Source organism: Capra hircus, chromosome 29 (genome assembly GCF_001704415.2).
Source record: "Capra hircus breed San Clemente chromosome 29, ASM170441v1, whole genome shotgun sequence".
Taxonomy (NCBI): Eukaryota; Metazoa; Chordata; class Mammalia; order Artiodactyla; family Bovidae; genus Capra; species Capra hircus.
The window spans coordinates 28888223-28911460 of NC_030836.1; the positions used below are offsets into that span (position 1 = coordinate 28888223).

Consider the following 23238-nt stretch of genomic DNA (forward strand, 5'->3'; position numbering starts at 1 on the left):
CTAGGTCCTTCCCCTACCCGATCCGTACCAACCCCCCGTCAGCTCTAACCGTTCTTCCCAGCAGTATTTGGAGCCTGTTTACCGTGCCCCCCAAGGCTTCCCTGATGGTTAAGCGGTAAAGAATCCTCGTGCAAGGAAAGAGAGGCAGGAGACTCAGGTTCCACCCCTGGGTGAAGAAGATCCCCTGGAGGAGGAAATGGCAACTCACTCCAGCAGTCTCGCCTGGGAAATTCCACGGACAGAGGAGCCGGGTGGGCTACAGTCTGTGGGGGCAGCAAAGAGTTGGACATGACTGAGCACACACAGTTTATTGTGACTGGGAGCACAGCAGAGAACATCCCCAGGAAAGCAGAGTTTCACCCTCCCAGGTGATCAGGCTTGATTAAAACCCCATTCTCACTGTCCTTGATCACAGCAGATAAGGGTGTGCCAAGTGGGGTGAGAGAAAGGAAGTGAACAGAAATATTTCAAGGCCACTGGTCCAAGAGAACCTTAAGGCTCTAGCTGATGGAGGCGTATACACAGACAGCCACCAAGGAGGCCGAAAGGTGAAGGGGTCCCTATCTAGGACATGGAGATGACTCCAGAACAGGAGTGCAAGGGGCAAACAGTGTTGTATAGTAAGGAATTTGCCTGGCTTTTGTCCCTGCCTCCCGGGAGGAAGCCTCTAAATCTTTGGAATGATAGGAGTGTCTTTGTTACTTAGGATGGGTCCTGACAGTTTGTATAACCCCTGGGGAGTGTCAGGGTGCAGGCCTGTCAATGGTATGTCAATAGACCAATCATGTGATTAGAGATGGAGAGTTGGACTGAGTTCAATAACCAGTGATCTAATCAATCTTGCTGATATGATGAAACTCCAATAAAGACTCCAGGCATTGAAGCTTATGTGACCTTTGTGGTTGGCACCCTCTGTGCACCTGGACTGCGGTCGTCCTGAATCCCCAGGGAGGGGCCAGGGTAGCTTCGTGTCTGGGACCCTCGCAGACCTCCACCCCACGAGTCTCTTTTTTTTTTTTTTTTTTTGAGTCTCCTCTTTTATTGCCATAAGAAAAACTGCAACAGCAAGCAGAGCTGAGTTTTGAGAGTTGTTCTAGAGGATTATCAAGCCTGAGAAGGTAATGGAAACCCCTGACTTTGCAACTATTTGGTGATGGGGTTGAGGAGATGCTACCCCCAAACCTGGCACCTCGAAAAATTTTTTAAAAACACTATCTTTAAAAAATTTTTTTAATTAACATTTTTAGATGCACTGAGTTTTGGTTGCTGTGCGAGGGTTTTCTCTACTTGTGGCGAGGCAGGGCCCTTCTCTGGTTGTGATGTGAGGGCTTCTCATTGCGGTGGCTTCTCTTGCTGCGGAGGACACACACAGTGACCTCATCTGTGCTTCTAAAGTTAAGTCCATGGTGCAGGGTAACAGTATTACGCAAACAGAAAAGTGGGTTTAGAAAGTTGTTTTCAACAGAGAGAGAGTATCTAATGGGGTCCCTCCCCAACTCTGCCATCATTCCGAGTTTTCTCAGCTCAGCCAAGGTAACATGAGGTGTATTTGTTTGCAAGATTGTACTGTTACAAAAAACCAGACAGGAGCGAGCCAGACCACTAAGAGGAGCGGTTAAATTCATTTTCCTCCAAGTGGTGCTTGGCTCAGCCACCTGAGACCCAAGGACAGGCTTGCTTCTGAAACAACGAAGATTCGAGAAATGGCAGCTCCTTCACAACACTAACTACAGACTAACCAAAGCCATCCCCTGGTCTAGAAAGGACAAATGCTGCTGCTGCTAAGTCACTTCATTCGTGTCCGACTCTGCGTGACCCCATAGATGGACAGATGCTACGTGAAGCTAAAACGTCCACCACTGATGCAGAACTCTCAAGATGGCCCTTTCCCAAACATCTACACTAGTCTTTAAACATAGATTGCAAACAGACAGCCTGCCGATGAAACCCAACCTGCAAATATGATCTGCTAGCCTATCCAACTGGAGAAGGCGATGGCACCCCACTCCAGTACTCTTGCCTGGAAAGTCCCATGGACGGAGGAGCCTGGTAGGCTGCAGTCCATGGGGTTGCTAAGAGTCGGACACGACCGAGCGACTTCCCTTTCACTTTTCACCTTCATGCACTAGAGAAGGAAATGGCAACCCACTCCAGTGTTCTTGCCTGGAGAGTCCCAGGGACAGGGGAGCTTTCCGTCTATGGGGTTGCACAGAGTCGGACACAACTGAAGCAACTTAGCAGCAGCAGTCTATCCAAGCTAACAAAATCCTGACTTAGCTAGTGAGATGCTGGCAGATTTCACATGAATGGCTGGGTTTCCTCACTCTGAAAAAAGTTATGAAATCTGTTCCCCTGGAGTGACATTCAGCTGGAGCTAACTGCTGCCCTCTTTAGGTATATGGGTGCTCCCATCACCCTGCCTGCTCTACTTGCTTTTGTTACCTGTCCGTCGTTTACACCTGCTCTCCTTGCTCACTGACACCCCTTCACAGGCTCCACGATCACTCGCACAGCAAGGCTCCTGGGCTGAGCCAGGTGAGAATCCTTGACCACTGTCTACAGAATCTGCGACTGATCCATCAACAGATGAATGGATAAAGATGTGTACATATATACAATGGAATATTACACATAAAAATGAAAGAAACTGGGTTATTTGTAATGATGTGGATGGACCTAGAGACTGCCACACAGAATGAAATCAGAAAGAGGAAAACAAATATCGTGTATTAATGCCTATAGATAGAAGCTAGAAAAATGGCACAGCTGATCCTATTTGCCCGGCAGGAATGGAGATGAAGATGTAGAGGGTGGACATGTAGAAATGGGGTGGGAAGGAGAGAGTGGGACGAACTGGGAAGTAGCACTGACATCTGTACATTACCGTCTGGAAAATGTAGATGGCTAGCGGGAGGCAGTTGTGTAGCATGGGGAGCTCAGCTTGGCGCTCTGTGATGACCTGGAGGGGTGGGATGGGAGGGCGGGAGGCTCAAGAGGGAGGGGAGGTATGTATATGCACAGCTGATTCACTTGGTGGCACAGCAGAAACTAACACAACATTGTAAAGCGATCAAACTCCAATAATAATATTTCTAAAAATCTGGGACTGAACAAATCAAGCAGAAAGGCTTTGCTGAGCGGTCCTGTGACCTCCATGAGGACAGAAACTGCTCCTGAATCCCTCTCTGAGCTAGATAACCATCACGTTCTCTCCAACAACAGGAACTGTCCTGATAGGTCAAGTGCTTCATTGCTGGGTAAAAACCATGCCGGATCAGCAGTCCCGGGCTTTCGCTCTCCTGATCCTGGACTCTTGTCGACTTGGAGGCAGGGAAGCTGCCTGCTGGTTTTCCCAGAGTGTGACCAGAGTGGTGGGAAACAGATGCTAGCCTCCAGTAAAAGCCCCGAAGCAGCGGTTTCTCCAACTCTTCACACCTGGCTCTTCTGGAGTCTGGCCCCGGTGAGAAGTCAGCAGAGTCCCTTAAACAAAGTGAAGAATTCAGGGCAGACTGCCCGACCGTCTTCACTGGGCTCCTGGCTGTGCGGCTTCATCACCCGCACTATGGTCCCGACTCGGCATCTTTAAGCCCAGACGGCGCAGGGAGTTGACAAAGTAGCGAGGAGGCCTGCAGAGCAAGGTGAGTTCTTCCTTCTGGGGCTGCAGGGCAGGCAGGGTCAGCTGGCAGGCATGCAGGTGCAGGGGGAGGTGGCGGGCCTTGGACTGCTGCAGCCCCAGCTTCTTCAGGATCCCGGCAGACAGTTTCTACACAAAGGAAAGAGCTCGTGAGAGCCGGGCCGGTGGCACCTCTGACCAGCAGCCAGGGGTAGAAGACTTCCACTATCGGGCCTCATCACTGACCCCCCCAGATGACAGTGAGGGACAGCCTGCTTCTGGACCATCTCTAGGAAGGGTTCAGAACCTACATGACAGAAAACCAACCACACTGGGAAAGTGCTCTTTGGCCAGTTCTCTGGCTTTCCAAGAATGAGCTGTAACAGTGAAAAACAAGTTTCCACCAAGGCTCTTAAGCAATAGCATGAAAGGCTGCTTTGAGCCTTCAGAAAGTCTCCTGTCTGCTTCTGAATTTCTCCCTAACCTAAAGAGCTAGCAGGAGGATTATTGTTGTTTAGTTGCTTAGTCGTGTCAGACTCTTTGTGACCCCATGGACTGTAGCCTGCCAGGCTTCTCTGTCCATGGGATTCTCCGGGAAGAATACTGGAGTGGGTGCCATGCTCTCCTCCAGCGGATCTTTCCAAACCAGAGACTGAACCCGTGACCCCCACGTCTGCATTGCAGGTGGATGCTTTACTGTGAGCCACCAGGGAAGCCCAGCTGGCAGGGTGCTGTGTCTGAAAACCATCGACACGCCTTTGCTGCAACTGACTTTAGGGACTTAACAAGGGGAAGGCGTGAGTTTTCTCCCTTATTCTGTTGCATCTTGGGTCAAAAAGACATTACCTGGGGGGCCAGCCTGTTCCAGTCTGAGTACTTGTGATCACCAAGGACTGGGCAATCCAACCCAAAAGACAGGTGAACACGAAGCTGATGTTTTATTCCTTTAAAAAGGGAAAGCGAGGAGACTTGTGATTAGCTATAGAAACGATACCACTGGCGGCATCTGCTTCTAATCATATTAAATCAAAGCACAGTAAAATTGGCAAAACCCCAACTACAATGAAGGGTAAAGGATAATATAACAAATGATGAGCTATTAGGAAATAATACCGTTAAGCCTCTAAGTACCCCTCCCCGTCACAGTTCCCTTTCCACCACACATAACCACTCCGATCAACTTGAGGTCTATCGCTGCCACGCTTTTTGCTTTTTTTAAAAAATAACTTTATCGTATAACATTAAATAGTACTACTTGGCACATTTATTTTTATATTATGGCAAAATATACATAAAACTTGAACTTTTTTTAAAAACAGAATTTGAAAGTAGTTCATTAGGAATTCTCTCTTTTCTTAAGGCCGCACAGCAGGGCACGCAGGACCTAAGTCCCCCAAGCGGCATGGAGTCTATGCTCCTGCAGTGGAAGCTCGAAGTCCTAACCACTGGACCGCCAGGGAAGCCCCAAGGTGTACCATTTCAACCCGTTTTAAGCGTTCAGTTCAGTGGCATTAAGTACATTCACACTGCTCTGGAACCATCACCACTGTCCATCCCCAGAACCCTTTCGCCCCAAACTGAAACCCTGTCCCCATAAACCGTAACTCCCCTCCCCCTCCTCCCTCCAGCCCCTGTAACCGCCACTCTGCCATCCGTCTCTACGAACCTGACGACTCTAGGTATCTCACATAAGTGGAATCATACAGTGTGTGCCCTTTTGCGCTGGGCTTCTTTAATTTAGCATAGTGTCTGTAAGGTTTGATCCAGCTGAAGCACGTGTCAGAACCTGCTTCTTTTCTATGGCTGGGTAATATTTCACTGCATGAAGTACCACCATGTCTTTCCAATCATCTGCTGATGGACATGTGGGTTGTGTTCACCTTTTGGCTACTGTGTATAGCGCCACTATGAACAGCGGTGGACAGACATCTTTTTGAGGAACCTGTTTGCAAATTTTTAAATAAACGTAAGCAAACTGTTCACATCCTTATGCTACTGTTTTTCACAATCCCACCCCCATGAGAGCTCCTAGCCTTGGATCAGCATCAGAAGCACACTCTGGTACAACCTCAGCACCTCATAATACCGGGGGCTCAGAGGCAGGGCAGGGCCCAGCACAAGACCCTGTGTGAAGCCCTGAGGAGCCCCGCGGCTCTGCCACCCGCTGCAGAACAGCACCCTCACCGGTAATAGGCTGGAGCTCCAGGAGGGCGGCGGACAGGCTGCTGCTCAGCACCTGGTACTGAGTCACTGCCAGCTGTGCGTTCCGGCTGCTCCGAACCCTCACCATCTGCCCGTCATCCACACGGTAGCTCGGGGACAGCGTCATCTGCAGCCAAAGAAATCGAGACGTGACTTCAAAGGACGAGCAGAAAACCCGTCCCTCCAGAGGTGCTCACCCACCCACCTTGTGGTGATGCTGCTGGCCCTGCGCCTCCTTCTCGATGATGGGGATGTCCACGACTCCCGCTTCAGGCACCGGGACGCGCACGGTGATGGCCCTGGGGGGACACACAAACCTTGCCTGAGCCGTAAAGATGAGGAAGTGCTCCTTGGTTATTTGGCTACTTAGAGGTTTCATGCTGGACTTTGCACTATAAGAGGAGAGTGAAAAAGTTGGCTTAAAGCTCAACATTCAGAAAACGAAGATCACGGCATCCTGTTCCATCACCTCATGGGAAACAGATGGGGAAATAGTGGAAACAGTGTCAGACTTTATTTTTTTGGGCTCCAAAATCACTGCAGATGGTGACTGCAGCCATAAAATTAAAAGGCACTTACTCCTTGGAAAAAAAGTTACGAGCAACCTAGACAGTATATTCAAAAGCAGACATTACTTTGCCGACTAAGGTCCGTCTAGTCAAGGCTATGGTTTTTCCTGTGGTCATGTATGGATGTGAGAGTTGGACTGTGAAGAAGGCTGAGCACAGAAGAATTCATGCTTTTGAACTGTGGTGTTGGAGAAGACTCTTGAGAGTCCCTTGGACTGCAAGGAGATCCAACCAGTCCATTCTGAAGGAGATCAACCCTGGGATTTCTTTGGAAGGAATGATGCTAAAGCTGAAGCTCCAGTACTTTGGCCACCTCATGTGAAGAGTTGACTCATTGGAAAAGACTCTGATGCTGGGAGGGATTGGGGGCAGGAGAAGAAGGGGACGACAGAGGATGAGATGGCTGGATGGCATCACTGACTCGATGGACGTGAGTCTGAGTGAATTCCGGGAGTTGGTGATGGACAGGGAGACCTGGCGTGCTGCAATTCATGGGGTTGCAAAGAGTCAGACATGACTGAGCGACTGAACTGAACTGAACTGATAGCGAGTTCTGAGGGTCAGAGGGTCCCAAATAATCTCTTGGTATAGCGCTTAGCCTGACAGCTGTCACTATTCTTACAAACCTATCTTTTCTGCTACTAAAGTAAATATGCTGATTGCAGAATACTGTGGGGGGGGGGGGTGGTGGGAAACAGGAAAACAAACAAAAACAATTGTATTAGTAACATGGTCTTTCATCCAGCCTTTAAAAGTGAGTATGGGCAGTTTCATTTTAAAGGGGGATAATATAGTTTTGTATCATTTATATCTTTCTTTGTTAAAGGATAAAAGATGGTAAGTTCAAGTTGCATAGGAAAGAAATGAATAAATAAAACGAACTGAATGAAAAATTCACAGGACTGCTCCTGCTCTATTTGTCAGGTAGATAAAACACGGAGGAAATGCGCTCCAAAAGTCACAGGAACCCCAAACACAGTTCAGTAACTCACTCCCAGCCTCTCTTGTTGGAGGTCTATCACACCACAGACAGGTAGAAGACCCTGATTTGTCCTTATGTTTAAACCTCCTCCAGGTCAATCAGCCTAAAACAGAATTGCTGGCCCAGGAGTCAAAAGCCCTCTCAGATATAACACTCTGGACACCCAGCTGCAGGTTGGTAGCAGCTCAGACTGCTATCTGATGCATTTTGCCATACTTACACAGATTTATAACCACTAGATGACCCTTCCTAATGACCTAATGCTCCTGCTCAAAAACGTTCAGCCAATAAATATTCACTGAATGTAAACAGGCAATGATTTAGGTAGGCACTGGTTTTATATGGATGAATAAGACAAAAATCCCTACTGGTCAGACTTCTCTGGCCACCCAGTGGTTGAGACTCCATGCTTCCACTGCAGGGGGCCTGGGTTCAAACCCTGGTTGGGAAAATTCCCTAAGCCATGCTGTGTGCACCGCATGCCCCAACCAAAAAAAAGGAAAGAAAGGAAAAAAAAAAAAAATCCATGCTCTCAAAGAATCCCAAATCTAGTAAGAGAGGCTCAATAATTTACCTAAAGTCTCACACTGGTAAATAACACAGGTGAGAGCTGAACACAGATCTTTCTGAGCATTTAGCTACCATGCTAAACTTGCTCCATTACCTGTCATCTCTCATTGAGGTGATTCTTAAAACTTCATTCCTCATCAGAGTCATTTGTGGAGCTTTTTAAAAATACAGATACCTAAACCTCACACCCACCAGACTTATGAATCAGAACCTCTGTGGGTGGGTCTCAAGCATATAGATTTATTTTAAGGTTCCCAAGATAGCAAAGCAACTTCAAAATCTATAATACAAAAAGGACTAACATCCAAAATATGAAAAGACTGCTCACCAATCAAAAAGAAAATAATAACCTTATAAAACACAGGCAAAAGAAAACAGTCTGTTCACAGAAAGGAAAACTCAAACTGCTGATAAACACACACACACACACACACACACACACAAAACCAGCCAACACCACCAGTTAACAGGGGAACAGAAAATAAAGTATATATATTTTTACCAACAGAGTGGCAAACCTTTTAAAAATGAATTGATCAGGCATAATGGGAAGTGGATACTCATCACTGCTAGTGGGAATAAAAACTGACATCATCATTTTGGTGGAGAAGGCAATGGCACCCCACTCCAGTACTCTTGCCTAGAAAATCCTATGGACGGAAGAACCTGGTAGGCTACGGTCCATGGGGTCACTAAGAATCAGACACGACTGAGCGACTTCACTTTCACTTTTCACCTTCATGCATTGGAGAAGGAAATGGCAACCCACTCCAGTGTTCTTGCCTGGAGAATCCCAGGGATGGGGGAGCCTGGTGGGCTGCCATCTATGGGGTCGCACAGAGTTGGACTTGACTGAAGCGACTTAGCAGCACCAGCAGCATCATTTTGGAGAGCAACCTCGGTAGTAACTATTCAAATTTTATAAAGCGTGCACCCTTCAACCCGGTAATTCCATTTCTGGGCATTTGTCCTAAGGATATACTCACATATTCTTTGCAAGAGGCTTTGAAAAATTGAAAACTGCCTAAACATCAATAAGGAAGTTATGATATATCTACACAACGAATACATACAATAAAGCCATTGAAGAGGAGACAGCTCTAACTGTGCAACACAAAAGGCCCTCCAAGATATACTGTCCAAGTGAAAAACTTCTACTGCTAAGTCGCTTCAGCTGTGTCCGACTGTGCGACCCCACAGACGGCAGCCCATCAGGCTCCGCCATCCCTGGGATTCTCCAGGCAAGAACACTGGAGTGGGTTGCCATTTCCTTCTCCAATGCATGAAAGGAAAAGTGAAAGTGAAGTCACTCAGTCGTGTCCGATTCTTAGCGACCCCATGGACTGCAGCTCACCAGGCTCCTCCGTCCATGGGATTTTCCAGGCGAGAGTACTGGAGTGGGGTGCCATTGCCTTTTCCCTCCAAGTGAAAAAAGCAGGTTGCAAAGCAATGCAAAATATGCTGCCATACAATCATCTGCTTATACATATCCCACATAACTCTACAAGTTTACACAAGACACTAGCAACAGCAACTGCTTCAGAAACAGGAAACTGAGTAGATGGGGGATAGGAGTGGTTTCATTTTTGCTCATGTACCTTTCTTCTATAAAAAAAACTAAGGTTGGCAAAATTGAAAAAGACACATATATCCCCTGTTCATTGCAGCACTATTTACAACAGCTAGAACATGGAAGCAACCAAGATGTCCATTGAGAGATGAATGGATAAAGAAGTTGTGGTACATATACACAATGGAATGCTACTCAGCTCTAAAAAGGAATGCCTTTGAGTCAGTTCTAATGAGGTGGATGAACCTAGAGCCTATTATACAGAGTGACGTAAGTCAGAAAGGGAAAGATAAATATCACACACTAACACATATATACAGAATCTAAGAAGATGGTACCGAAGCATTTATTTGCAGGACAGCAATGGAGAAACAGACATAGAGAATAGATTTATGGACATGGGGAGAGGGGAGGAGAGGGTGAGATGTATGCAGAGAGTAACATGGAAACTGACATTACCATATGTAAAACAGATAGCCAATGGGAATTTGCTGTATGTCTCAGGAAACTCAAACAGGGGGTCTGTATCAACCTAGAGGGGTGGGATGGGGAGGGAGATGGGAGGGAGGTTCAGGAGGGAGGGGATATATGTATACCTATGGCTGATTCATGGTGAGGTTTGACAGAAAACAACAAAATTCTGTAAAGCAATTATCCTTCAATTAAAAAAATAAATTATATTTATTAAAAAAAAAACTAAGATTGGGACTTCTCTGGTGGTCCAATGGCGGGGGCCTGGGTTCAACCCCTCGTCAGGGAATTAGATCCCACATGCCACAGTTCAGAGTTCCTATGCTGCAACTGAAGATTCCACATGCCAGAGTGAAGATCAAAGATCCTGCACACGGCAATTAAGACCCAGCACAGCCAAATAAACAAAAACTGAGGTAAGTCTATATGCACCAACGTGAGTTACACGTCTACAGACGAAGAGTTAAGTCAGAAAAGTACAGTGTACACCGTACAATGTCACACACGCACACACACAGTATACATATCAGTGTGCTCAGTCACTCCATCGTGTCCTGCTCTTTGCAACCCTGTGGACTGTAGCCCACCAGGCTCCTCTGTCCATGGGATTTCCTAGGCAAGAATACTAGAGTGGGTTGCTATGCCCTCCTCCAGCGGATCTTCCCAACTCAGGGATCGAACCTGCATCAGACACGTATGTAAATAGGATGAGTAAGCTCCACAGGAATAAAAACCAAACTACCCCAAGGGAAGGAAAGAGAATAATAGAGATAATAATGAGATAATAATAGAGATAATAATAATGAGAGAATTCTCCAGGACTTTTTTTTTTGCTTTATCCATGTTGTCTGACATTTTACCACAACAATCAAATCATATTACTTGCATAATTAATTTTTAATAATTTTTATGTACAGCCATAATTAGGAACCACTATACTATCAGACTCTAATAGTCTAAGCACTAAATCTATTTCCTATAATTTTTATATGCCCAGAGATTCTAAGACAGTGCCTTCTGTCACCAGGGATTCCTGATATAAGAAGAGCTGCAGAAATGAAAGACGGCCTACACCACCTCGACCGCTATCGACAGGTTTCGTACCAGTACTTCTTTGTCACCTGACGGGTTCTAAACAGCTCTTGGACTTGATGCGCCACTTCTTTTTCCCAAGCCAACACCATCACACCTGTGGTTTCCTTGTCCAGCCGATGGCACAGGTGCAGCGGCTTTGCCTTGGGGCCATGCAGTATCTTTGCCAGGACAGGCAGTACATCACTGATGCAGAGCTTGACCCCAGGGCCACCTGAGAAGGAAAGAGCCAGAGACCTGAGTGGCCAGGGAAAGATCCCATCCAAGACCTCGACTTGGGAAAAGCAGATTACTGGATTAACAGCAGATGCTCTTGAGGGCAGTAAAATTGAAGTGTGGTCCAGGGACTAGCAACATGTCAGTACACCCGGGGAACCTGCTAGAAAGGAATCTCAGGCCCCCAACCCAGATAATGAATCAAACTCTGCATTTTAACAAAACGCCCAAGTGACTTATATGCATAATAAACTTTAAGAAACAAGATCCCAAGGTATGTGGCTTTCTCCTCAGACATAAACAATTTTTTAACGGTATTTATGTACTCAAACTAAAATTAGCAACCAAAATGAGGAGGCCTGATATTTCACTATATAAACACAGGCTTGAGAATCTGCCAAGGAAACCCTAGTGAGAAACGCAAGAACATAAGGCCCTCCTGAGGCATTACCGAGGAGTTGAAAGATGGGCATTCCTGGGTTCCATTCTATGGAGCCTCCTAACTAGTCATTGACCTTCGACAGATTACTTACCCTTTTCAACTTTTAGTTTTCTTATCTACAAAATGTGAATATCAGGATAATAATTATTTCTTGGGGAATGAAAAGGAGAGAAACTTAATGGAAGGATCAAGAGAAAAAAATACACACAAAGCACCAGGCAACGTCTAACTTAATTCCTTGTTTTCATGTACAACCATCTCTGTATCTCCCCCCAAAGCATTTGTACGTCTAGCTAAAACATGCCTTTCCCTCCAGCAAAACCCTTTCCACAAACGCATTTTTTCTATCAATCTTTCCTGACTCACTCCAGCTCTCTCTGAAAATAAAAAACATCAGGGTCGAGGTGTCCATTAGGGTCAAGGTGCCCTGGGGTTTTGCTAGTTATACACCAACACATGTTATGTCCTTTTTCCCAATTTTGATGGAAAATAATTTGAACACAGGAACTACACAGCCTTGGTCCTCTATAGCAACCCCTGGTGGAGGCTGGCACACAGCAAATTCCATACTGCTGGCTGCCAGATGCTTGGAAGATGGGGACCATCTTATTTATCTCTGTGTCCTCTCTGGTGTCTTACATGCGTTAGTATCCTTCAATTCAGTTCAGTCACTCAGTCGTGTCTGACTCTTTGTGACCCCATGAATCGCAGCAGGCCAGGCCTCCCTGTCCATCACCAACTCCCGGAGTTCACTCAGACTCACGTCCATCGAGTCAGTGCTGCCATCCAGCCATCTCATCCTCTGTCATCCTCTTCTCCTCCTGCCCCTAGTCCCTCCTAGCATCAAAGTCTTTTCCAATGAGTCAACTCTTCGCATGAGGTGGCCAAAGTACTGGAGTTTCATTACAAAAGTTTAATTACTCTGAAAGCAAAGCTTCAGGAAGCCCCGGGAGTAATGTCAGAGTTGCCCTTCCTAGTAACAGAAAGCAGCAGCGCCCCTCCCGCTTCCCCGCCACGTGCTCCTCACCATGCACAGGGAGACCGTAGGGCTTATTGATGACCACAAGGTCCTTGTCCTGATGGACAATTCCCCGGCTCAGCGCCTTAGCCAGCACGTTGGGGTGGACGCGCTGCAGCTGCTCTGTGAACCGCACTAGTTCTCGCACTCTCCGCTGAACAGGGTTTGTGGGCGCCTAGGGGAAGAGAAGGAGAGACGGGCAACGTCCGGTGAGGAGGTCCTTCACTAAATCTGGGTGAGAATTTGGGAAGGGAATGCCTGTATCTCTGCACTAGATGAGCGCCTTCCTCGAGTACTTTGAGAGCAGGGGTGCGTGTCTGTCCCACTGGTCCCCAAGTAGGGCTTAAGGCTGGGGTCGGCAGGAGCCAAAGACCCAGCCCACAGGAAGATCCCGCACCCTGCTTAGCTGTCCCCTTCGCTTTCTCCCAGTTCTCCCACCACAAGCCCTCGACATTTACCTGACAGGTGTCAGAGCACCCGCCTACTTCCCTCCTTCACCCCAGTGAGCGCACTGCCTCTTGGGAGTTGTGGTCTTTCTGGACTCACCGGCTCCTTCGTCTTTTGTTGCTGTTTCTGGGCCCGGAGTCTCTCTGCTAATCGCTGAGCATCCAGGGGCCGAGAGGCAGCAGCAGCAGCAGCGGAACAAAGTGGTTTTGAGTAGAGGGTGAAAAGACTTCCGAGACACTGCCCGGAGCCCCGGACCCAGAGGCCGGGCGCGCTGCAGCCGGGCGCCGCCATCTTGCCGAGAAGGGAGGGGCGAGGCAAGGCCACGCCCAGAGGAGAGCAACGAAAGGGCGGGAGGACGGGTGGGCGGGCCCTGCGCGTCACGTGGACATGGCGGGGCGGGGCCCGGGGCGCATCACGTGGGGGCGGTGCGCGCTGAGTGCGGCTGCGCCGGCCGGTAGCTGCAGCTGGAGCGGTGGCGTTTGGAGGAGACGCGGTGAGTGTGTGCGAAAGCCGGGTTGGGACTGCGGAATGCCGGTGCCTCAAAGCTTTAACGTTTCTGCGGACCCAGGGTTTCCGTTCTCGGAGATCCCTGTCTCGGGAAACCATTTCTCCCTTTGAGAGATGACCCCACTCAAAACCACCTCCCCGCCCCCGCGCCTGGTAGAAGAGATGCCCCATGAATGCTCGCCCCAGAGCGGTCTTGAGGCGCCCACCCTGTCCCTCTTGCCCCGAGGGACGCCTCCCGTCTTTTCTCCTTTCCTTATGGCTCGACCTTCGGAGATGCGGGATCAGTGAAACCTCTCCACCCCTCACCTCCTGACTCCCAACCTCTTTGTTTCACGTTGTAACTAGTCCTTCTCTCCCAGGGGTGATGGGGAGCCCCTTCCGTTACCCAGGGGCCTATATTTCCTTCCTGGCGAGCACCTTGAGTTTCTTCTGCCGTCTTCAAGAATTCATTTCTTGGAGTCTCCTCCTTCAACTCCCGCCCCCCCCCCCCCCGCGGCTTCCAAAGAGAAGACAAAGTACAGAGCAGGAACCTTCCCTTCCCATTTCTCCTTCCTTCATTTCCTCCTCCGCCGTTTGCAGTCTCTCCAGACCCTCCCTTTCTCTTACAAAGTGCAGCGTTGGGACCCCCATGCCCATACTGCTTACGACTTAACGAAGTCAAGACTTTTTGGCTTCACTGAGGGGTGGCAGGGAAGAGGAACGTCTGGTTGGGATAGTAACACTATAAAAGTAGCTTGGGACACACCTGCCATTTGTTAAGGATGATGCCCGAGCCTTAAAGGGATGTCAGAAAGCGAATGGGTCTGCGCTGACGATAGAGGAAACAGTTACTGCTGAGCATGAAGGTTGCCAGACGAGTTAGTGAAACTAGCCTTGTGCTCTGCCCCCCTAAAAAGGATTGGCATGAAACAGAGTTGAACAGGTAAGTGGAGCTAGCCTGTAGAAGAACTTTAACCTGAAGAAGAGTTTGATCTAGATGTGAGTCTGTGATCTAAGGAGTCTGTGAAGCTCCTGGAGCAGGAGGGAGACTCCTTGAAAGGTAGAAATGAATCTGACAGTTGAACGCAGGACATTTTGAAAAGGAGGGGGCTTTGAGAGCAGGGAAATCGGCTAGGATGCTGCAAACTAGGTGGGCAGTAGTAAGGCTGTGCTTGGTTCAGTGGTCTTCTTCCCTACACCATACTGTTCTTTGAGTTTAAATTGATTTTTGAGTTGTGCAGGTCAAGATGTATCAGTTGGCAGCTGCTGTTGAACAGTGAGTGCCTTAAGGATTCATTCATTCATTTTTTTTTTTTAATCCCCTTATCTGGTACAGAGTAAACTCACAAATATCCCTGGACTGGGTGAGGTGCATTGTAGGCTTGTATTAGGTGTGTCTGAACATTTTGAATCATCTGATTTCTGTCCATTTTTTTATCTAAAGAGTGGAGGAAGGAGTAGATATATTTGTAAAGAGGGGGAAAGAAAGCCTGTGTGTGTTTCTGTAATGAGAGGTAATGGTTATAAATGTGAAGAATTTCAAGGGAGACTGGGGAAACAGCCTCTGTCTCTCCTACTGTTTTTCCTCCGCAAATTCACAGGAAAGACACAGATGTATAGAAGTTGAGAATTACCACCTTTTACTGATAATGCCCCAGACCCAGTTTCTAATTTCAGTAAACAGTCCCACATTATACGTTTCGTAGGTACCTGAAGCCTCCTTTCCAGGGGCTCTAAAATTTGGACATCAGGACTTAAGTTTGTGTCCTTACGTTAATTACAAGCCTGTTTTAGGTGAAGGACTTTTATGGTTTCGTGTCGGGGCCGGGGAACCTAGTTCTGCCTTAACCTGTCCTTAGTAGTGTTCAAAAAGCGACTGCAGAATTTTCTTTGTGGCAGGAAGCAAAATGAAGAACCTACTCAGATGTCATTGTCAGTGACTCAGACCTTGTGTTCTTGGGTTTCACCTTAACCCGAGGCATGCACTATAGTGCCTAGGAATAAAAACACTGGCCCCCCCTTTTTTTTTTTTCCTGGAGAAGGAACTTTGAGATTTTTCTTGTTGAAACTTTGTGAGAGAAATTTGAAGAGTTTTGTTTGCTTGATATCACAGTACAGCTTTAGTCAATATGGATACAGAAGTTTGTTTCCTTAATGTTTATCCTGTGAGTCTAGGCACTTGCTGGTTATTGAAATAAAGTTGCTCTCAGTACACAAGAATTTATGCAGACCCCAGTGTTCGTCGCAGTACTGTTTATAATAGCCAGGACATGGAAGCAACCTAGATGTCCATCAGCAGATGAATGGATAAGAAAGCTGTGGTACATATACACAGTGGAGTATTACTCAGCCATTAAAAAAATACATTTGAATCAGTTCTAATGAGGTGGATGAAACTGGAGCCTATTATACATAGTGAAGTAAGCCAGAAAGAAAAACACCAATACAGTATACTAACGCATATATATGGGATTTAGAAAGATGGTAACGATAACCCTGTATGCGAGACAGCAAAAGAGACACAGATGTATAGGACAGTCTTCTGGACTCTGTGGGAGAGGGCAAGGGTGGGTTGATTTGGGAGAATGGCATTGAAACATGTATAATATCATATAAGAAACAAATCGCCAGTCCAGGTTCGATGCATGATACAGGATGCTTGGGGCTGGTGCACTGGGATGACCCAGAGGGATGGTATGGGGAGGGAAGTGGGAGGGGGGTTCAGGATTGGGAACATGTGTACATCCGTGGTGGATTCATGTTGATGTATGGCAAAACCAATACAATATTATAAAGTAATTAGCCTCCAATTAAAGTAAATAAATTTATATTAAAAAAAGAATTTATGCAGAGATACATATTATCTTTTTCCTCTTCCTCATTCAGTTGATCCTGTCTTGGTAGCTGATTTTTCTGCTTCTCCACCAATCTCATATTTTCTCTTTTTGGTTGAGGCCTCTTTTGTCTGGACTGTTTTCTCAGTACTAGGAGGGGAATTTTATTAGTGATGTCTTCATTCTTACAGAGTACAAACATGGCTTCTATACATAGATCTTGATATACTTATCATATGTGTCTCTCCCATAACTATATAAAGAAGACCATGATAGTTTGCTTTTAAAAATATTTTCTATCCTGTGCAAGAATGACAAAGCCTTCTTTTTAATTCATAAATATAAACAGGAACTAATAAAGGGAATTGTGTTTTAAATTTCACAAATTTAAGGTTAATTAGTGGCATGAGGTTAACTTCTGGTTCCTTGACAGTGGTTTGCTGGTTGCAGATTAACCAGCGATTCAGTTTCCCTGCAAAGCAGGAAGTACTTGGAGATTGTTTTATGGTTTTAGAGAGATTCAAAGAGGCAATTAGCAAGAGGTCTCTGGAGGTGTCCTGGGAAGTGCAGTTGTTGGCAGCTGGGAACTGGCCCCAGTTGAGCTGCTTGTGAACTTAAGTGAGTAATTTGGGCTTCAGTTTATTGTCTTTTCAGAGTTCCCTGGTGGTCCAGTGGTTAAGACTCCACACTTCCAATGCAGGGGTGCAGGTTTGATCCCTGGTCAGGGAACTAAGATCCCACGTGCTGTGAGATGCAATGAAAAATTTAATAATAAAAGAAGATCCTTATCAGCTCTAAGCTCCTACTCTATGAAGACTTACCATCCACTGACACTCAAGTATGTCTCTTTCTTATCAAGTGGAATTTATGTCAGACTTACCTTGAATACGTTTAGCATTGGCACAGGGATTCAGGATTTTGCTCCTGTTCCCACAGTTTAACCTTACACCCCTGAGCTGACATTTATGTTCGGAGGTTTGCTTCATTGAATGCTGCTGGAATACACCTTCAGATTTCACGGGTGGGGTGTGGGAGGGAGTGCAGATAGGAAAAAAAAAAAACCAGAAACAATGGTATTGACCTATAACACGGTGTGTGCTTTTTTCTGTGCCAACATTTCAAAAAGAAATTACGATGTACCATTGCCCCTTGTTACACGTTTATTCAACTTTTGTTCAATGGTCAGGACAGTTTGAGCTTAAGCCACTACTTCCCAAACTTTATTTTCATACTGTGACATGTGGAAATTACTATTGTGTCACTGAAGAAGAAGACAGCTGTCCCGGGAGCTGTGGCTGTCCTGTCCCCCGCTGGCCATACACAGGCGAGGAGGAGCTCTCTGTGCTAAGGTCCATGCAGAGGGCAGCCTTACACGTTCAAGGTCTTTGTCCCAAACTCTGCCTAACTCTCAAGAGTAACAGTATCACTAGTTAGTTTTGTTCTGCTTTTAAACCAAAGCATGTTATATATTATCCCTTGAATCATCGCCCATTTTTACCTGACCATATCTGTTTTGGGGGTTTCCATTCTCTTTACTACTGTTATTATGTAAGATTCAGTTGTACAGCACTATAATTCAACGTGTGTACCACACTACCAGGTGATGACTGCCATCAATCTGGGTGACCATTGTTATTTTTGTTAAATCTCTCTGTAATCTGTTCTGCGTTTGTGTGCCTTTGTGCTCTTGGCCCGTTTAAAGACCATATTTGGAGACTTCCTTGGTGGTCCAGTGGCTAAGACTCTGTGCTCTTAATGCGGGGGCCTGGGGTTCTGGCCCTGGTTGGGGAACTAGATCCTACATGCTTCAGCTAAAGATCTTGCTTGTTGCCATGAAGATCGAAGATCCCACATGCTTCAAATAAGACTTAGCACAGCCAAATAGATACTAAATATTAAAAAAAAAAGACCGTACTTGTCCTCAGAAAGTGGCCCATTTTAAAGTGTATGAATGGGTAGTTAACTGATTAAGAGGTGGGAAATCCTTTTGTCATGATACTTTTTAACCTCATTAAATTATGGGTGGACTTGCTTTGGCTCTTTTGAGAAAATAGGGAATTTCTTTAAGTAGCTTATTTTATGTTTTCCATTATAAAAGTATTATAGAAAATTGAAAATAAAAAAGTAGAAGGAAAATCATTCATATTTTTGTTTTCCAAATAGTGTTAATATCATGAGTTTTGTTGCCTTTTAAAAAAAAATCACGCATTCTTTCGTAATCGTAGAAATTTTCAAACATTTGCATGATAGAAAAAAACTAATAAACCTCATGTACCCATCACTAGCTTCTCAAGCCAACCAGCACCAGGCCAGTCTTGTTCTCCATCCCACCGTTAACTCCCAGATGGTTTTGAATCAGATCCCAGAAATAATCATTTCGTCTGTAAACACTTGGGTATGTATCCGTGAAAGATAAGGACTAGTTTTCAACATAAGCACAGTACTGTGATCACACCTTAAAAAATACGTTCCTGGGTATTACTGAGCAACCAGTCAGTGCACAGATTTTCCTGTTGGTTTCACTTCCTAACAGTTCATTTGTTTGAATCATCTGGATTCAAGAAGGGTCCACCCATCCTGTGTACACTTTTAATTAGAAGACTAAAACCATATGGGCATTCAGAAGAGATAATGTGAACTGTCCACCTTGCGGATGCTAAGAGCTTACACTTCGAGTCAGACAGACTGGGTTTCAGACCAGCTCTGCTGCTTGCTAGCTGTGTAGCCGTGTGCAGAGTTACTTAAGCTCTCTCACTTTAGTTTCTTCATCCTGTCAAATGGAATTAATCTGTGCCCTAGGACCGCTGTGAGGATTGAGTGACTCAGTGCAGGTTAAAGCACAGTAGAGCCCAACACAGAGTTAGTAATAAAGGCTAGCTCTGTCCAGCACCTCATATAGCACCGGGTGCATAGATTTGTGGAATAAAAATAGAGTAGGAGTCAAGAGCCGAGGAATTTGGTCTAATTCTGCCATTTAGGGGAATCACTTCAAAGTTTTGGACCCTAAATTTCTCATTGGGAAAGAGGACGGAGTGAACAACAAGATGATCACTGACATTCCAGAACTTGCAGGAAACGAGGCAGGTGTGATATTCCAGAAACAACATGAGCTTCTAAAACAGACTGGGGTTTGCATCTTGCACTTTATTATTTACAAGCATTTAATCTCAACCTCAGTTTTGTCATATGTGCAGTGGAATTAATGATACTTAGTAAAATTGTTGTGATGAGCAAGAAGATAAATATGTCTGTTTCCTAGTGTGTAGTGGGTACTTAGATTATTAGACAGCGTTTTATGATTGTAAAACAGGAATGTTACATTGGAGCATTCACCATCTCAAGAATTGTGTGTTCTGTGGCATTTGTATAAATGAAGATGACCAAATGTCTTATGGCAAAAGGAATATACACTGGAAGGGTGAACCTGGCAACTGTGTTTCCAGTGCATGGATGATGGAAAATTAAGGGACTATTCAATGCTGTTGATAAAAGCCAAAGGATACAAAGATCCCTGGAGAAATTCGGGAAGGTCTTTGCAACAGATGGTTACTTAAAGTTGAATAAACCTGTTTTCTGTTATCATTTAAAAATTTCACAGTGAGTCAAAAATGGCTTTTAAAATTGCAATATATGCAAGCATTATGTTAGTTTCAGGTGCGCTACATGGTGATTTGATGTTTGCATTTTTATGAAATCACCACAGTAAGTCTAGTACCCATCTGTCCCCATACAAAGTTACTAGACTGCTGTTGACCGTATTCCTTGTGCTGTATATTACATCCCTGGACTTGATTCATTTTTGTTTTTGCTTGTTTAAATTGCATGTATCAGTGAAATCATATGGTATTTGTCTTTCTCTGATTTATTTCACTTAGCATAATATACCCTCTAGATGTTGTCGTAGGTGGCATGATTTCATTTTTGTTTGGGCTGAGTAATATTCCATTCACCTATGAGTGGACTCTTAGGTTGCTTCCATATTTTGGCTCTTGTAAATAACACCGCAGTGAACATTGGTGCACATGTTATCTTTTTGAATTCATGTTTCTGTTTCCTTTGGGTGAATACGCAGAAGTGAAATCTCTGGATTATTTGGCAATTCTATTTTTAGGTTTTCGAGGAACTTCCATACAGTTTTCTGTAGTTTACAGTTCTACCAGCAATGCATGAAGGTCCCCTTTTCTCTACATTCTCACCAAAATTTGTCATTTCTTGTCTTTTTGATACAGCCATTCTGAGAGGTACGAGATGGTATCCGTTGTGGTTTTGATTTGCGTTTCCCTGATAGTGATGTTGAGAATCTTTTCATGTGCCTGTTGGCCACCTTTGTATCTTCTTGGAAGAACGTCTGTTCAGGTCCTCTGTCCATTTCTTAGTCAGGTGGTTTTTTTTTATGTTGTGTGAATTCTTTGTATATTTTGGGTATTAACCCTTATCTGATGTGTTTGCAAATACAGTATCTTTTTTTAATTCTGATCGAAGCAAATACAGTATCTTCTCCCACTCAGCAGGCTGCCTTTTTGTTTTGTTGATAGTTTCTTCACTGTGCAAAGACTTTTTTGAGACTGATGTAGTCCCATTTGTTTATTTTGCTTTTGTTTCCCTTGCCTGAAGAGACAGATCCAAAAAAAATTGTTAAGATCAAGGTCAAAGATCTGCCTGTGTTTTCTTCTAGAAGCTTTTGGTTTCGGATCTTACATTTCAGTCTTTAATCCATTTTGAGTTTGTTTTTGTCTGCAGTGTAAGAAAGTGGTTTGGTTTCAACCATTTGCTGGTTGCTGTCCCATTTTCTCAACACCATTTGTTGACAAGGATGTCTTTTCCCCATCGTGTATCCTTATCTTCTTTGCCATAGATTCATTGACCGTATAAAAAGATGTTAAAAAAATGTCGATTGGATGTGTGTGTGTGTTTATTTATCTTTGGCGTTTGGAACATGCTGCATTTGTCCTAATGATATTTTTGGTTTAATGAAAATAACTTACATTAGCTGTTAAAGGGAGAGCTGCACTGTTAACTGACTTAGAAAAGCAAATCAATTCTGAGTTGACTGATCCAGTGTCCTGGTCAGCATTTCCCCAACATGCTTGGGAAGAGTCGCCTGAGGTACCTGGAAGCCACAGCAGGTCACTCCTCCAGGAGTCTGGGCTCAGTGAAGGCTGGGTCGGGGCCCAGGGGTCGGTGTTGCCCCCTCACCCCTGCCCGGGGAGCACCCCTGTGTCTGCGCCTCTGCCCCGAGTCCTCCGCCGCTGAGCCCGGTGCTCCTGCTCTGCCCGGCCTTCTGTAGCTTCACCTGTGCCTGGTTTTTCACTTGCTGGAGTTAATTTTTTTTCCAGATGCTCCAAGGTATGAATCACATTCTTATCAGCAACATCCTCTGTGTGCTCAGATGCATCCCTTCCGTTTTCCTACTGGAGCCTGCGGTCTTCCTCCTCCTCTCTTTGCTGCTCCCTGTCAGTCTCATTCAGAAACGGACCTTTACTCTCCTCCTGGGCTGGCTCCCACGACATCACATGTCTTGGTTACGTCCTTAGGTCCTAAGAAATAGCTGAAGGACTTTATTTTGCCCACAAATTTGTTTGATAGTTTGGAAGTAGAGTCGAGTCCCAAGCTAGAAGTGCTTTTCTCTCAGATTTTGAGGGTGTCCTTATACGTCCCAGGGTCTGTAAGTGTTTTTGAGGTGTGGAGGTTCACATCCTTTCTGCATCCCCTTGTTCTGCTGGTTCGGTTTTTCTTTTCACCTTCACTGGGAGTTTGAGGACAGTCCCTGCATTCCTGATGGTCTGGAGTTCCGTGATGGTGTATCCTGGTGTGGGTCTTTCCTCTTCTGCTATTCTTGGTCCACAGTGGATCCTTTTATTCTGAAAATTCATGTCCTGCAATCCTGGGACATTTTCTTCTATCATTTCTGTGATTTTTCTCCCCATCTTTTCTTTTCCTTTGATCCTTTTTCATACGTCCATTCTTGTCATATGGATACAGTAGCTCCAAAGAGGGCCCATCATAATTTTCTATAAAACATTAAGGTAAACAAAGGAAGAAAAATTGAAAACAAAACAAAACCATGAGGGGGACTTGCATATAAGAAAATGTATCCTGTAGAAGCAGGGGCAAGCTCCTAAGAATACTGTTTTTTGAATTGATATCAGCATGAAACCAGGATGCTTTAACTTGCCCCAGAAGTTCCTCCTGAAAACTGCTTTTCTCCTTATAAACGAAAATACCCGCAGCGTTCTCTCCAGGTGGGATCACTTGCTCTTTCTGCTTCACTGTCCCTTTCGTATTCCCCAGGTGCCTACATGTGACCAGTCCTTTTCTCAGAAAAGAAAGATGCTCCCCACCCCACCCCACTCCTGAGCAGTGTCCCCCTGGCACCCAGGCCGCCCAGCCCTCTGTTGTTGCTCTCTCTGACTCCTCGGTCTTGCATTGACCTCCTTCGCTTTTTATGAAAGTATGTTTCTAGGTCTTCCTAACCTGTTTTGCTCTCAGCTTTTTCCTCAGTTATTTTCACTGGCTACTTTTTAAGACTGATGCCACCGGCTCTGCAAAGCAGTGCTGTTCAGGCTGTTTTTTCTAAGTCAGCCTAGCCATTCTAGCTCCAGTGGCCCTTGTAGCAGATGATAGCCTCTTTCTGGAGCTTTCAGATTCTAGTTTCAGGTATAAACAGTGTTTTTTATCTCTCAGTTCATTTGCAGATCAAAGAGAATATTTTTCAGTTAATTTTTA

At 45.5% G+C, this 23238-nt stretch overlaps 2 protein-coding genes across 3 annotated transcripts in view; one reads left to right on the forward strand and one right to left on the reverse strand.

Moving 5' to 3' along the window:
- Window positions 2709–13502, reverse strand: RPUSD4 (RNA pseudouridylate synthase domain containing 4). The gene is made up of 7 exons (XM_013975826.2): window positions 13292–13502; window positions 12755–12920; window positions 11082–11283; window positions 6021–6114; window positions 5798–5942; window positions 4460–4557; window positions 2709–3763 (listed from the first exon to the last, which is right to left on the reverse strand). The coding sequence occupies exons 1-7, from the start codon at window positions 13481–13483 to the stop codon at window positions 3524–3526; spliced, it is 1137 nt and encodes a 378-aa protein (XP_013831280.2). The 5' UTR covers window positions 13484–13502; the 3' UTR covers window positions 2709–3523.
- Window positions 13595–23238, forward strand: part of FAM118B (family with sequence similarity 118 member B) — a 48153-nt gene continuing 38509 nt past the window's right edge. For both annotated transcript variants that reach the window (XM_005699614.3, XM_005699616.3), the window contains exon 1: window positions 13595–13685. The gene's annotated coding sequence lies outside the window, so the exon portion shown is untranslated. The remainder of the gene's footprint in view (window positions 13686–23238) is intronic.

Excerpts from the sequence above, each read along its gene's own strand:
- RPUSD4 (XM_013975826.2), bottom strand. The coding sequence starts at position 13,483 with ATGGCGGCGCCCGGCTGCAGCGCGCCCGGCCTCTGGGTCCGGGGCTCC. Across the intron at positions 12,921-13,291 it reads AACAAAAGACGAAGGAGCCG|GCGCCCACAAACCCTGTTCA; the intron begins GTGAGTCCAGAA and ends CTCTTCCCCTAG. Across the intron at positions 3,764-4,459 it reads GGAACAGGCTGGCCCCCCAG|AAACTGTCTGCCGGGATCCT; the intron begins GTAATGTCTTTT and ends TCCTTTGTGTAG.